Here is a 16,582-nt window from a genome sequence, read left to right on the forward strand (position 1 = left end):
TTAATCAGGCTTTTTGTTGTTTTGATGTTGACTAATACAAGTTCTTCATACATTTTGGATAATAACCCCTAATAGGATATATCCTTTGCAAACACCTTCTCCCAATCAGCAGGTTGCCTTTTCATTTTGTTGATGGTTTTTTTCTCATGGTGCAAAAGCTTTTTATTTTGGTGTAGTCCCAATAGTTTATTTTTGCTTTTGTTTCCCTTGCCCGAGGAGACATATCTAGAAAAATGTTGCTGTGGCAGATGTCAAAGAAATCACTGCATATGTTTTCTCCTAGGAGTTTTATGGTTTCATGTCTCACTTTTAGATCCTTAATCCATTCTGAGTTTATTTTTGTGTGTGATGTAATAAGTGGTCCAATTTCATTCTTTTGCATGTAGCTGTCCGGTTTTCCCAGCACCATTTACTAAAGGGATTGTCTTCCCCCAGCGCCCCCCCTCCATGGAACTGTCCTAGTTTTAAAAGAGAAAATCCCTTGTCTCTGGAATCTCTTAGTCTCAGGCAAAATGGGAATGATTGGTCACCCTACTTAAAGGGCGATGGTGCTATGGGGAACGTAGCCTGGAAAATGTTACAGGAAATGATACTGAGGGCAGGAAAGGGGCCCCACCTTAGATTGGGTGGTCAGAACAAAATGGGGAGATGAGTATTATGATCCTCTATTTTACAAACAGGGATCTGATTCTCAGAGACGTGAAATGAGTTCTCAAAGGTGATAGAGCTAGTGAGTGTTTTTCTGATTTCTGGTCCACCGCTCCAGTAGCTTGATGTCACCCTCTGCAGGTGACAGAGGGTATATAGAAGACAGAGGCCATGCTTCCTCCTGAGTGGTTCCCTCCTTATCTGTTGCCTCTCGTAGGCGTGTTGGCTCTCCAACTTTCCCTCCCCTACTGCCCTGCCACCTTTTCATTCTCTGTGCTGTGGTCCTCTCGTCTTGAGCCTCACCCTGACTGATGCAGCCCTTCCATCCTTCCCTGTCCCTTCCCTCCCTCACCTCACCTCCCTCCCAGACCACATTTCATCTTGATGGAGCCGTGAAGTGTGTGGGCATGAAATGAACCCCCATGGTTTCTCAGTTATGGCCATTCTTTGGCAGTCGATTATTGAGTCCCTATTTTGAACCCTAGGATGGAGGTTTAATGACTGGCCACTGGTGGCATGTTCCTCTTCAGACGTGTGCTCCTTGACCACTCTTCTCAAAAGAGCCCCCAACTCCAGTCTCAGCCACACAACCTGTTTGCTTTCCTCCCAGCTCTAACCACTGGCATCCCCCAGTTTTATTCATGCTCTCCCTCTGGCCTTTCTTCCCCCATCACATCTACTTTTATAATCCAACTTGTTTTTTTAAGGCCACTATATGTATGTATCATTACTTCTTCTATGGAGCCCTTCCTGACTTCTTCAGCCAGAAGGGCTCCTCCCTCCTTTGAACTCACACGGCACTCTGGATCTCTCTTAGGATACTAACAACATTCTGCCTTATGCTTGAGTTATTTTTGATCTGCGTCTCATTCCTCCTAATAAAGTGTGAGCTCATTCATTTTTTCAGCCAATTTTTGATGATACTATGTGGTAGGCATTGTTCCACTTAGCCAGGAAGAAGGACCATTTTGAGCATGTAATTATGTGATACATAGTAGGCAATCATTTGTGAATGGGTAGACAATGGATAGGATGGCTAGATGGGTGGATGAAGGTGTAATTATAGAATGTGTGAGATAAAGGCTGAACTATTGGGTTTTTGGGCTTTTCTTTGGTCATGGTGGTGGTGGGAGATAACAAAGTGGAGTAGGGTGGACTGTGAGCTCATTTGACGTGTATGAAGGCTGTGGAAATTTTAATGTTTACTTATTTTTGAAAGACTGGAAGTGGGGTGGAGGATCAATGAGAGAGGGGACAGAGGCTCAGAAGCAAGTTCTGTGCTGACAGCAGTGAGCCCTGATGTAGGGTTCAAACTCACGGAACTGAACCATGAAATCATCACTTGAGCTGAATTCAGACACTCACCTAATTGAGCCACCTGGGTGCCCTGAAGCTCATGGAATTCTTATACCACCCAGGCTTGCCACTTGACCATCACCATGAATGTGAGTGTCAGGAAGGGATTGTGGAGGGTGAGCACAACTGCCAGTTTACTACTCAGAGTCAGCGCTGTTGAAAGAAATGTAACCCTGCTCACAAGCCGTTGACCATACCCTTTAGTTGCACCATGGTCCTCTCCCAACATCCATCAGAGCCCCCTCCCCATTCTATATATTGGGTATTTTTTCCCAGCACCCTCTAGACTGACATGGGACTGAGATACACTTTGTTTCATTCTTCTAGATTTTGGGCACTAGATTGTTTTCTGGAAAGACTGAATAGGTAGCCCCAAGCAAGAGGATATGGAGAGAGAGAGAGACAGAGACAGAGAGTCCAAAGGAAACATTTTCTTCTGGACTCTCCATCTATGAAGTGTGACCATCTACTAACTTTGCTGCTCAATATCAGTGCCCAGTGTCCAGAGAATCAGCCAGGAGGGAAAGAGTTAAATGGGGCCAGCTTTCGGGTCTGGGTCCTGAGACTGCATTCCTTCCTCCCAGAGATCTGCCAGGCTATGGGGCCAGAGGCTAAATTTAGAAAGTAGCTAAGATTTCCTGCTAACAGCTGTTCTGTCCCTCAGAGAAGAAGCCCTGAAGAGAGGAGAGAGGTTGGTCCCTCTCACTGATCGGAGCTTTTGGCCATTTTATCTGGGTCCCTCAGCCCCTGGGTGACTGTGGTTTGGTGTGGAGATCTAGGCAAAGCAGCGGTGAGTGTGCCTCTCTCTTCATTTTGTCTTGTGAGCCCAAGACTTAGAGCAGAGGGGCAGCAGCTCTGCCTTGAGTGGCAAGGCCCAGCCATGTGTGGGGCCAGCTCCGGAGGGACTTCATATTCCTTAATCAAGGCGGAGCCTGAGCCAAAGGCAGGGACCCCCGTGGCCTTGGTTAGAGACACTGAAGAGGGCCAGCGCACCTCCTCCAGTAGAGGCAAGGGTGTATGCCTGTGTACAAGTGGGGTGTGTTCTTACATGGATGTTCGCAAGCGTGCGTGTGTGTGCTCATGTGCGTGTGTGTATGTGAGGGCACACCCAGGAGTTCCAACAGAAAGATCCTTCTGGCCTGAGGAATTCCCTGCTTTCCAAATGCTTTAGCCTCGTCAGTGCAGAGTGCTGGTTCTCCTCTCTGCTTCCCTGCTGGATCTGAGGAAGGGGCCATGTTGTCGCTTCTGAAATATTGTGACTCCCAGGGGGACAGTTTACACAGCTGGGGCGTGCGTCTTGGTGTCCTGCTGAAGGTAGCCAGGCCACGTCAGGCTAGGTTTTCCCCACGGGTCCTCTCCCTGCCAGGGGAGCAGCCTGTGGTCACCTTCCCCCTGACGTCCCCCCACAAAATGTCCAGAAGCAGATTCCCTGACCACTTTCCTCATGCCAAACCTACAGGGACTTGCGGGCTATCATGGCGACCAGCGGGGACCCAGAGGAGGAGCAGGTAGTCCCAAGTGAAGAGGATGAAGGCAATGTGCGGGCCGTGCAGGCCCAGTACCTCCGGAGCCCCTCCCCCAGCCAGTAAGTGTGCACTTGCCGCGCTCCCTCCTGGTGCAGCCCCAGCAGAGCGGCTGGGAGCAGGAGATGCACCCCAGGGAGCCTGCAGGCACCACCTTAAGTTCACTCATTTAACAACTATTACTGCGTACTTTTTATGTGTCGTACTTTCTGGAAGAGGCAAACGTGCAAACAGACTGTACTGTGACGTGGCATGGTAAGTGCTGGAATTCGTATGTCTCAGGCCTAGTGTGTGTGGTGCCAGGGATACTTGGACGGGTCATAGGAGGCTCCCCGGAGGAGGTGATGCCAGACCTGAACCTCGAAGGACAAGTAGGAGTCTGACGGGCCCACCTGGAGGGGAATGCCTGACTCTGTAGGACGAGGCTGAATATGGGTGCGAGAGCAGAGCGGGAAGGCATCAGGACAGGAAGGGAACAGGCCCAGGCCCTTGTCCTAAGATAATTTTGCATCTGTGTTTCAACTTGTGATATGTGCGTGCCTGAAGGTAAGTAGCATGTGCCCAGGGGTAGAGAAATGTGGTGCGTCTTCCTGGAGAGTCTTCTCTATTTTATGACAAGTAATTTAAAACTTTCTTTTATGTAAAATTATTGAGCATATATTATGATATAGATTGGAGAATTTGCATGAAATCTTAAGGAGAACCATGAGACATCAAAGAAATGTTTAATCGTTGGCTGCAGCTACAGTGTGCCTGTTTTCTTTTGCCATAGATAATAGTAGGAGACCCGACTTCCAATCTTAGCTCTGTCACCAGATTTCTGTGATGACTCCCAATTCTTGAGCCGCCGTCTCCTTGTCTTTAATTTTTTTTAAGTTTATTTATTTTTGAGAGAGAGAGACACACACACAGAGTGTGAGCAGGGGAGGGTCAGAAAGAGAGGGAGACACAGAATCAGAAGCAGACTCCAAGCTCTGAGCTGTTAGCACAGAGCCCGATGCGGGGCTTGAACCTGCGAACCATGAGATCATGATCTGAGCTGAAGTCAGCCGCTTAACTGACTGAGCCACCCAGGCACCCCTCTCCTTATCTTTAAAAAAGGAAGGAAAGAGCCACCTAGGATACCTCAAGGTAACTTTACCTCTACATATCTTTGATTCTGCCTGACTCCACTTTTCTTCAGCTCTCCTGGGGTCTTGCCGGCTCCTGCTTCCCAGGATTCAAAAGGCTTCCCCACCGGAGTGTGAGGGGTGCAAGGACATGTGTTGTCACTCGTGGGCCAGGACACTTTGCCCAAATGGAGTTGAAGACTTTTCCTCTAAAATTCAACATTATGTTCCCACTTAGAAAAACTATCAGGATGGAGTTTTTAAAATATATCCCTCCCCTCACTAAACTACCAGACAAGGCAGAGAGAGTTTTGTGTGTGTTTGAGGTAGGGAGTGAATGGCTTTGTGTTGCAGTTAGGGTAATGCTAGACTAGCTTTAGCAAATAGGGGTTTCTTTCCCACTCAAATAGATTCCCAAACAGGTACCTAAGCAGTGATTTGGGAACTGAGGCTTCTTCTGTCCTATAGATCTCCCCTCATAAGTCAGGTTGCTAAAGTCACTGTGCTCATCAGCATCAAGACAAAATGGGAAGAGAATGAAGAATCTCTCAGGACATTTTTATGGGCCAGGCCTCAAAACAGCCATTTCTCTTCCGCTCATCTTCCATTGGTTAGAACTCAGCAAAGCCATGCTTTCTTATAAGGGGGGGATAGGAAATGAGGTACATAGCCCTGAAAAAAGAGGAAACGGGTTTGTTAATACATGGCAGTCTCAGCTACAGTATACCCCGGTAGGCAGTCAATATTCACATTACCGGGGCATCTGGGAGGCTCAGTTGGTTAAGTGGTCGACTTTGGCTCAGGTCATGATCTCACTGTTCATGGGTTCAAGCTCTGCGTCAGGCTCTGTGCTGACAGCTCAGAGCCTGGAGCCTGCTTCGGATTCTGTGTCTCCCTCTCTCTCTGTCCCTCCCCCTCTCTTGCTTTGTCTCTCTGTCTCTCTCTCTCTCAAGATTAAATGAATATTTTTTAAAAATTAAATAAAACAGGGGTGCCTGGGTGGCTCACTTGGTAAAGTGTCTGACGTCGGCTCAGGTCATGGTCTCACTGTTTGTGGGTTTGAGCCCCACGTTGGGCTCTGTGCTGACAGCTCAGAGTCTGAGCCTGCTTCGGATTCTGTGTCCCTCTCTCACTCTGCCCCTCCCCTGCTCACGCTCTGTCTCTGTCTCTCAAAAATAAATAGACATTAAAAAATTTTTTTTAATAAAAAAAAGTAACATTCACATTACCTGTCTCCCCCCTCATGAAACCTCAGGGGAGACAACCCCAAAAGCAGTTTACCCACTGCTGCATGTGGTTCAAAGGCTAGGTTCCCTGACTGTATGTTAACTTGAAAGTTAAAAAAGGCGGTTCTCCAAAGGGTCCGCATCCCCCTTGGCCAGGTCTAAGTGCAGCACGTCACGGCCTCGCCAGGGTGACTGAGGACAAGCTTCCATTTGCTAAAAGGAGGAACAGGAGATACAGTCAACATTCCATATAAGTAATGCACATGTCTGCCTGAGAAGCGGGAAGGTCTCCCAGATTTGACCTTGATTGGACTCTCAGGGTAGCCTTCCCTTGTCTATTGTTCTCTATGGTCTCTAGCTCCATCCTTTGGCCCTTTTTCCTTGTTCGTTCTTGAGCAACCTCTGAACTGCCGTAGGAGAGTGTGTTTTCCTTGAAAGCTGTGCCTTAGGCAGACAGTATCCTGCTTCTGGAAATTGGGGGCCCAAGGGCTGTTTAAGGCTGAAAACAGCCAAAGGCTTTTCAGGGCTCATGGTTTCTTTGAAAATATGATCCCTTCAAAAACTTAATATGTTTGTAGGACATAGACCAGACAACCTCATGTGTCAGAAACCACACACAAAATTCTTTCTTAGATATAATTTTCAACCTTGATTTCTTTCTCCTTGTCTGCATACTTCTCTCTACACTGAGGACTTTTATCTTGAGAGGGTGTCTGGGAATTTAAATGTGAGTGGGAAGTGCCGGGTGCGTGTGGCCGTTTGCGATGTAATTGTCAGAAGTATTTTACAACAGAATATATAACTGACAAGCTAATAAGAGGAGGGTGCAAAACTAAAATAGAATCAATCCAAAAGAAGGCAAGAAAGAGGAGAAAAGGTATATAGAGAAAGTATAATGAATAATAAGAAAATAGTAGGATTGTAGATTTAAACCCAAGGGTAGAAATCATTATGTTAAACATAATAAAAATGAAACACTCCAATTAAAAGCAAATATTATCAGACTGCATTTTTGAAAAAGCCTAAATACTGTTTATGAGAGACCCACTTAAAAAAAAATAGAGATGCGCAAAGATTCACAAAGGATAGAACACTTCTGCGCTACCCTGTTCCAGTTACAATTGCTCATCCCTTCCAACTTCGTAGCACAAAACAACTGCTTTTCATGTTCACACTCAGGAAGCTGGATAAGGCACAGCTTCACTCCGAGAAGTCTGGGGCCTCCGCTAGAAAGACGTGAAGGTCCAAGAGGACTTAAGGCTGAGGAAGACTCAGCAGCTGAGAGATGGCATCTTTGTGGTACCTTCACATGTCTGACACTTCATCTGGGGCCTTAGGTGGGCTGTTGGCTAGAGCACGTGACATGGTCTTGTCATATGGTCTCTCCACGTGGGTCTGTTTGGGCTCCTCATAGCCTGGTAGCTGAATTCCAAGGGTTAGCATCCAAGAGAACAAGACAGAAGTGCACAGGTTTTCATGATCTAGCCTCAGAAAGCCTATAAAGGACCAGAGGTGTTCCAAAGAAGGCAAAGTGAACTCCGCCGCCGCTGGAGGAGTAAAGAGAACAAGCCAGATGGGAAACGCTGTGGCCGTTTTTGGAAAATACAAACTGCCAGGGCCACAAACACTAACTAAAGCTAGTTATTGATATCAGACAGGGAAGACTAGGGAGGCGTGACCAGAGACAAAGAAGCATGTTTCACAATGATCAAAGGTGTGGTCACCGGGAAGATATAATCATGTAAGACTTTGATGATCTAATAATGTAGCCTTACCATATATCAAGCCAGAAAATGAACAGAACTAAAGAAAAAAATAAAATCCACAATCTCAGTTAAATGTAAAAATTTTTAAATAACAACCTCAGTAACTGATAGTATGAGCCCCACCCCCACCAAAATCATTAAAATATAGGAAGTTTGGGGGCACCTGGGTGGCTCAGTCGGTTAAGCGGCTGACTTTTGATTTCGGCTCAGGTCATGATCTCATGGTGCATGGGATCAAGCCCCTCGTGGGACTCTGCACTGACAGTGAGGAGAGTGCTTGGGATTCTCTCCCTGCCTCTCTCTCTGTCCTTCTCCTGCTCATGTGTTCCCTTTCTCTCTGTCTCTCTCAAAAATAAATAAAATATCGGAAAAAAAAGAAAAAGAATATAGGAAGTTTTTTTTAACTTTTTAAAAATGTCTATTTATTTTTGATAGCGAGACAGAGCACAAGCAGGGGATGTGCAAAGAGAGAGAGGGAGATACAGAATCCCAAGCAGGCTCCAGGCTCTGAGCTGTCAGCACAGAACCCAACGTGGGGCTCAAACCTAGGAACCTGAGCCAAAGTCAGATGCTTAACTTACTAAGCCACCCAGGTGCCCCAAGAATATAGGAAGTTTAAAGAAGACAATAAACAAGGGTAACCCAATTGGCATTAATAGAACATGTACCCACCAAGTGGAGGATGTACATTCTTCTCACTTGTACATGGAACCAAAATAGATCATATACTGGGACATACATGTATCGACAAATTTTTAAGGCTTGAAATCATGTAAAATGTTATTTGATCTTGGGAGAATTCAGCTAGAAATCAATAAAAACAGAAATATATAATAGAAATTCCAATTTAAACCACAATTCAGGGCCTCCTGGGTGGCTCAGTCAGTTGAACATCTGACTTCAGCTCAGGTCATGATCTCACGGTTCGTGGGTTCAAGCCCCAAGTTGGACTCTGTGCTAACAGCCCAGATCCTGGAGCCTGTTTCAGATTCTGTGTCTCTCTCTTTCTCTGCCCCTCCCCTGCTCATGCTCTGTCTCTCAAAAATAAATAAACATTAAAAAAAATTTTTTAAAAACCCACAGTTCAATACTACTATATATTCACCAGACTAACATTAAAAATCAATGATAGCCAATATTAATGAGGACGTGAAGCCATTGGAACTCCATCCATCGCTGGGAAGAGTGTAAACTACTACAACCACTTGGAAAACTCATAGTATCTACTAAAGCTAAGCATATGCCAGTCCTGTAACCCAGGAGGCTCAATCCTAATGCATACCGAACAGAAATAAGTACATGTGTGCACCAGGAGAGAATCTTGGAATGTTTTAGCAGCTAACAGTCATTAAGGGCAGAGGATGTGTAAATAACAGGATGAACTGTCCAATTAACCATAGGCTGGCTATATAAAGTCAGGTGTGTATATATATATATATTTAAATACTGCCCAAGGGAATAAACATTTTTATTAAGTGCTTATCACGTTAGTGTCATTGAGCTTCTCAGATTATTGCTTGGGGCACACAGTGAGCACTGACTGTGAAGGTGAAAAGTGGGTCACTTCCCCGGGGAGGTGGGAGACAGGGAAGGCCAATTAATTGTTCGAGTTGCACAGTTTCACATGAGGTTAGCCTGCCACGCGCAGGACAAAGGCGTTTGTCTAAAGAGAGAGGTTCCAGTGGTATTCAATCCTTAGTCTTTCCAGCTTCCAGTCCCCACGCTGGACAAAGACAGGCTCGGACTGAAAGCCCCGCTTGCACGGAATGGATTGAGCTTCCTAAGAGTGTGGTCCCACGTAGAGCTCATTTTCTCCAGGTGCTCGGTGACTCCAGCTGAATCCTGTTGGGTTTAATGCTCTTCGTGGCCTGTGTACATTCCTTAGCAATTGGTTTTTGAAGCTGATCCCAAATTGGCCAGCCCTTTTCAGAAATTTTTCAAGGAAGGCAAACACACAGTGACACTTCATGGGTCATTTCTTCCTACAATCGTAAAACCTGAGGTATAAACTATTACAGCTACATTGGCTTTGAGTTATCATTCAGCCAATCCCACTGCATTACAGAACCAGGCCTAAACCAGCCCAGATGAATGAGTCTAAGTATCTTTAAAAAAAAAAAAAAAGACAATCCACAGACTAGAAGAAAAATGTGCAAATCACATATCTCATAAAGAACTTGTATCCAGAACATATGTCTAAAAACCTCTCCAAACCCAATAAAAAAGAAACAAACACCCCAATTAGAAAATGCACAAGAGACTTGAACAGATACTTCACTAAAGAGGATATGTGGAATTCAAATGAGCACATGAAAAGATCCTCAAAATCCTTAGTCATTAGGGAAATGCCACTTAAAACCACAAGGAGGTGCCATTACATACCTATTAGAATATCTAAAATTAAAAAGGTTGACCATACTAAATATTGGTGGGAATGTGGAGTGCCTAGAACCATCCCACTGTTGGTGGGAAAGTAAAATAGTACAACGGTTTTATAAACTTTTTTAAAAAGTTAAACATACACCTGGGGCAGCATATACTTACACCTGTATGATCTGGTCATTCTACTCCTGGGTATTTACTCACAAGAAATGAAAGCCCATGTCCATACGAAGACCTGTACATGAATGTTCAGAGCAACTTTATGTGTAACAGCCTAGAAACAACCCAAATGTCCATCAACCAGTGAATGGGTAAATACACTGTGATAGATTTAGACACTGGGATACTATTCAGCAGTAGAAAGGAATGAATTATTGATTCATACAACCACATGGATGAATCTCAACATAATTATGCTAAATGAGAGCTGTCAGACAAGAAAGGGTAAGTACCACGTGATTCAATTTGCAGAAAATTCCAGAAAATGCAAATGACTCTCTAGAGTGACAGCAGATCAGTGGTTGCCTGGGGTGCAGGGCAGGGTGGGAGGGGGCAAGGGGAGGGTAGAGGGAGGGCTTCAAAGGGGCCTGAGGAAACTTGGGGGATGATAGGGAGTTCACAGTCCTGACTGTGGTGACGGTTCCACCTATGTCAAATGTTAACCAATCACACACTTTAAATGTGTGCCGTTTATACAACGATTATACCTCAGAAAGCTGTGCTTTTTTTTAAAGCTATGAAAGGGGAAATAAAACTGTCTCTTAGGAGGTGGTGTAGTGCTAGGGAAGGAACTTAAATGGTATAACTCAGGCCGAAGTTGAAGTCAGGTCTGTTCTCCTACTTACTAGCCGTAAGAGCTTCCATAAATTACTTAATCATAAAATTGGAAGAGCAGTTTTGCCCCATGGTAGAAATTAGATAAAATAATGTATGTTGTTAATAATATATGACATATAATATATGACATACATTGTTATAACATATAAAGGCATATTAAGTATTGATAAACGGTGGTTCTCTTTCCTTTTCCTTCTGGAGAAAGCTATCTGACAGAACTCATTCATGACATTTGAATTTAACCAGAGACCCACCCACCTTAATTAAAATGGCCCATGTCTCTTGTGCTGTCAGCAAATACTGTATCCTAAGCAGCTGATCGTCACCGTCGCTTTTGGTCTCCATCCTGGACAGTCCTCCTTGTACTTAATTAGGGACTGAAATTCCATTCTTCTTGCTCTCTCTCTCTCTCTCTTTTAATCTTTATTGATTTTTGAGAGACAGTGCGTGAGCAAGGGAGAGGCAGAGAGAGAGGGAAACACAGAATCTGAAACAGGCTTCCAGCTCTAAGCTGTCAGCATAGAGCCTGACGCGGGGCTTGAACCCACGAATCGTAGATTGTGACCTGAGCTGAAAGTCGGAAGCTTAACTGACTGAGCACCCAGGCACCCCTCGTTTTATCTCTTTAGTTAAAGGCTTGAGCCTTTGAAATATGCGCTGAGTCAGCAAATACTCCACCAGCCACTCTCGGTTCTGGTTTCCTACGGCTACTGTAACAAATTACCACAAACTGAGTTGCTTAAACACAACACGGATATACTCTCCTATAGTTTCAGAGGCCGGAAGTATGAAATCATGGTGTTGGCAGGGCCGCTATCCTTCCAAAGGCTTTAGGGAGGCCTCCTTCCTTGCCTCTCCCAGCTTCTGGTGGCTCCAGAAGTTTCTTAGCTGTAACCATGTCCCTCCAACCTCAGCCTCCACCTTCACATGCCTCCTCTTCTCTCTCTTCTCTGTGTGTCTTTTTTAAAGGACACTTGCCATTGGATTTAGGGTTTACTCTAATCCAGGATGATCTCATCTCAAGATCCTTAACTTAATTACATCTGCAGAGATCATTTTTCCAAATAAAACTGTATTCACAGGTTCTGGCAGGCACATCTTTCTCTGATACCACCATTTACCTCACCATCGCCCTAGATCCAGCCACCGAAACACGTAACTGTACTGTGTCCTGGGCAACCGGGCTGGGAACTAGCAAAGTCTACCCAGGGCGGCAGATCGCCCTTGCCAGTCAACCAGAGCGAGTTCAGGGGTGAAGTCAGCTTGCTGTCCCAGCAGGAGTCTTAACGGTTCCAGCCTCATCAGTAAATTTCAACCCGGGGTGAACTAAGAACCCGAGAAAGGGGTGTAGACAATGGATAGGGGTGTCATACCTTCATTTTTGCCTCACTTAGGCACTGACCTCAAAGGCCTTAAATTCAAACCCACCTCTGCGCATCATTCTCTTGGGAAGAAAGCCTTCAGCTAGAGATTCATCCATCTCCCTGTGAGTCAAATTTCCCTAGGTAATTTATGAGTTATCACTAAAAGTTAAAACCTCCTGTCCAGTGGGGCAACTTGGTGGGGCCTCGCCTGTTTCTATAATCTCCATCAGACTTCCCACTTACCCAAATGAGGACAGTCCAAGAAATCAGTGGCTTGTGCCACAAACCAAGCTCCAGACAGGCCCTCCCCTCCCTTGCAAGGAGGCTGCCACCCCCAACTCTCTGGTAGGTGATCTGGAGCCCACCTCTGCCCTTCCTTCTTAGCTGTGACCAATTTTCTTTTCCTTTCCTTCTTTTTATTTTTTTATTTTTTTAACCTTTTTATTTAGTTTTGAGTGACAGAGACAGAGTGCAAGCAGAGAAGGGGCAGAGAGAGAGGGAGACACACAATCCGAAGCAGGCTTCAGCTCTGAGCTGTCAGCACAGAGCTCAATGCAAGGCTCGAATCCATCAACTGGGAGATCATGACCTGAGCTGAAGTCAGACGCTTAACCAACTCAGCCACCCAAGCACCCCTCTTTTCATTTCCAAATGAAGGATCAGACTTCTTTAGCCTTCTTTTGTTCTGATTTAGAGAATGTTTTTCTGTTTTCCTTTATTTCTTTCCAAATCAAAATTCATTTCTTGCTTTGGCTTTTTGAATCCGAATTTATTGGTTTTTGCAGTTTCTAGAACTCCTTGGTGATCTTCTCAGACAGTCTCTCGTGACGGCATTTTCCACTCCACCTTCAGCTAAGTTCCTTACCTATGCTGTGCTAACCTTTCCTCCAGTGAGGTCTCTGTGCCTGGTAGTGGCAGGTGGGACAGGAGTTGGGTGCACGGAGTGTCAGCTCTATGTGTCCTTATCATGTGTCCTTGGGAAATGGCTACTTCTAACTATGCTTTCTCTTTTATATTTCTTTTTCCATGAAGATTTTTCCAGATTTCACAAACTCTGCTGAAAGCAGCTTGCCATAAATCCATTTGCTTTAGATTACTGACTTCTCTCCTTCTTTGGAGCCTGAACTTTGCCTGTGTGGTCACTTTCTCTGAAGAGAATGAACACTTAGAAGAAACTCCTTTTTTTTTTTTTTTTGTGGCAAAAGCCAAATCAAGATAGACACCCCCTCCTGGGCCTCTGCCTGCATTTCATTCCCAAGGGACTCATTGAAACGAAGTAATCAGCTGCGGGGGGGGGGGGGGGCGGTGTCTTGGTTGAAGGACCCATTCTGTGCTTTGACAGCCTGGTAGTTGGTTAAAGCAGTGACTTTCAAGTTTTAATGACTCATCCGCAGTAGGACATACCATTTACATCTCAACTCAGAACATACATTCAGGTCTGTATTTAAAAAAAAAAAAAGGTTTCACAAAGTGATCTTACAAGGGTGGTACTACTCTCTTTTTCTCTTTCTTTCTCCTATCTCCCTCCCTCTCTCCATCCCTCCCTATCTCCCACCTTCCTTTCCCCCCTCCTTTCCTCCCTCCCCTCTTCCTTCCTCCCTCCCTCCCTCCCTCCCTCCTTCCTTCCTTCTTTCCTTTCTCCCTCTCTCCCTCTCTTCCTTCCTTCTTTCCTTCCTACCTTTCTTCCTTCCTTTTGCAGATGCTGGGTAAGACCATTGAATTGATCTTATGAAACACTAATGGGCACAGTCTGTAATTTTGAAAAACACAGGTCTAAAGAAAACTGCACCAGTCTCCTGCTCTTGGTTAGGAAGTCCATCAAACTCTGCTTTATTGTTTCTCTTTCAAATCACCCTCAAGGCTTTTTAGCTGCTGCTCGGTGATCCTGTGATGAGGTGTGTATCGATCCTAGATTCTCTCCTTCCCTGCCTGTTTTTTTGAACAGCCAGCCCTTGCTGCTTTCCAATCAGGGTATAAGTGTCATTTCACTCTGTCTCAGGTCTGCGGGTGGAGGCGCAGACGTGGTCATAAATCACAGCCTCTCGGCGACCATATCACTGACCTTGCAAATATGAACAGGGCCCCTTGTTCAGGTCTCGCTTCTCTTTCTCCTTTCCTTCCCGCAATCCTGCTTCTCCATGGAAAACGAGGGGGCTGCTGCTCAACGCCTAACTTTGTTTTCCACTTAGGTCCTTTGGGGTCCCACCCCACACTTGACTTAGTAAACCACATCTGTGGCGAAACAATTTAGGACTGTTAGGTTTACATGTCCTTTTCTCTTAGCAGTTGACTCATAATTTACATCCTATACTCGACAGGAGATGATGCTGAGCTCAGTTCACTGGTGCCCACATGCTTGTAACAGCAGGCAAGGGCAGAATGGCTGGGGCAAGAATCTGTTCTTGACCCCCCTCCTTTCTGAATCATAAAACCGCTAACTCCTGAAAAGTACTCTGGGTAGAGTCTTCAAGAGTCTCAGACTCACCAACTTGTCAGCTGAAGTTCAATCTTGACCACCCACAAAAGGGGAGGATGTTTCTCAACCATTTCTATTTTCAGATTTTAATTTCAAATTCTCCCCTATCAAGCCTTGGACTTCAGGTCTATTTAGGATAGATTCTCAATTCCCTATATTTGTCATGGGAAACCAAATCCACACAACCTGGTGTCTGTGTTGTTTAGGGAAAATGGCGTGATCATGGGCTTGCCGATAGGTCCAGGGCGGGGGCGTCCTGGGGACACTGCCAGGTGAGTTCCTCACCAGCCTTTCTACACAGCTGGCAGGTGAGGACTCCTCCTGTGTCCCTTCTCAGTGTGTGCCCGTCGTTTGGAATACCGATTACAGATGTGCGAAAGGCTTTTCAGAGCGCAAAGCACAGAGCAAACAGCCCTGTGGGAGAAATGAGGCGCTGGGCCAGGAGAACACAAGGATTCTCTGCTAATTACCTGGTCGGGGTTTTGCTGTGATTTGCCCCCAAACCTCGTTTTACGTAATACTGACCCTTAATGAACAAAATGATTATTTGACTAATAATATTATCACTAATATTGCTTATAAACAAAAGAAAAGAACTCCCTTAGTAAATATTATCTGTTTATTTATGGGGATGTGACTCAGATTTATATACAATTTGAGGCTCTGACTCTAGTTTTATGTAATGTTGCTATTTTCAAACCAAGACCGCCCTGAGACCTGGGCCCCGGACGTCCACAGGGTCTGGCCCAGTTGCAGGGCTTTGCTCCCATATTGGTGGCGTTTTATTGTTATTTCCCACGGGCAACAAATCTGGGTCGCACTATCACTGTCGGGGAGAAGCCTGCCGTAGCCCTGGGAATAGCATCTGCCTGTTATTTGTTGCTGCTTAACAAATTCACCCCCAAACGTAACAACTGAAGGTCACGATTTGATTTTGCTCCCCTTTAAGTGAGTTAGGAATCTGGACAGGAGGCGCCTGGGCGTCTGTGATGCCAGCGGGGTGACCGCCTCAGAGACCCATCCACAGGGCTTGCCGTCGAATGGAGCCGAGTAGACACGAATGACCAAAGGCTTTTTTAGCTTGGTGCACTTCAGGGAATAGGACTTGGTCCATGGCAGCGGAGGGCTTCCAGAGAGAGAGCAAAACGAGCCAGGATGGGGACTGAGGCTCACCGGTGCCACAGCATCACTTTTGCCAGGCTCTTTTGGTAAAAGCAGTAGCAGACACCACTCAGCTTGACGGCAGGTGGACACAGAACATTCTCTATGTAAAGAGAGTCACAGATCCGGCGCCATCTGTAATCGACCCGAAGAAAAAAATTGTTAACTCTGAACACAAACCTCCGGCTGTGTACAACTTGGCCTCACAAGGGCAGAGACTGACCTAGAACAGAACATAGTTAGGACCCTGAGTGTGCTTTAACCCTAACCCTAACCCTAACCTCTCCGTAAAACAATGATCAAGTGCCAATTACTTGATAAATACCTGTTGCTAATTGTTGAAACTGCTACCTTACTTAAATATGGTCTACACTGAGGACAAATTCAGTCCGTCAGTGAATCAGAAAATACCTATGAAGCATTTTCTCCGTGCCAGCCATTGTACTTGGTGCTGGAAACACAGCCATGGTCCCTGCCTTGTAGAGTTTAGAACAGGAGACAGGTGTTTGTGAAATAATTTCATGAATAAAAATAAAGTTGCATCTGATAGAAGCACCATAAGGGAAAGGCATATGGTACAAAGAGAGGTGGAGATCAGGGAGGGCTTCCCTAAAGAAGTGATGCTCGAACTAAGATCTGAAAGATAGGTGAAGTGGGAGGGACTGAGCATCTAGGCAATGGAAATGGGCTTCTGCAAATTCCCAGGGCAGGAGGAAACTGGGTGAGGAAGGGAG

The 16,582-nt window shown here is 45.5% G+C and overlaps 1 protein-coding gene across 1 annotated transcript in view; it reads left to right on the plus strand.

Moving 5' to 3' along the window:
- Window positions 1-2,684: 2,684 nt before the first annotated feature.
- The window catches only part of DUSP27 (dual specificity phosphatase 27, atypical), a 32,773-nt gene continuing 18,875 nt past the window's right edge, over window positions 2,685-16,582 (plus strand). The window contains exons 1-2 of the mRNA XM_029933355.1: window positions 2,685-2,794; window positions 3,464-3,589. Of these exons, the coding sequence (XP_029789215.1) occupies window positions 3,480-3,589 (110 nt within the window). The 5' untranslated portion in view covers window positions 2,685-2,794; window positions 3,464-3,479. The remainder of the gene's footprint in view (window positions 2,795-3,463; window positions 3,590-16,582) is intronic.

This window comes from Suricata suricatta, chromosome 3, assembly GCF_006229205.1.
Source record: "Suricata suricatta isolate VVHF042 chromosome 3, meerkat_22Aug2017_6uvM2_HiC, whole genome shotgun sequence".
In the NCBI taxonomy this organism is placed as follows: domain Eukaryota; kingdom Metazoa; phylum Chordata; class Mammalia; order Carnivora; family Herpestidae; genus Suricata; species Suricata suricatta.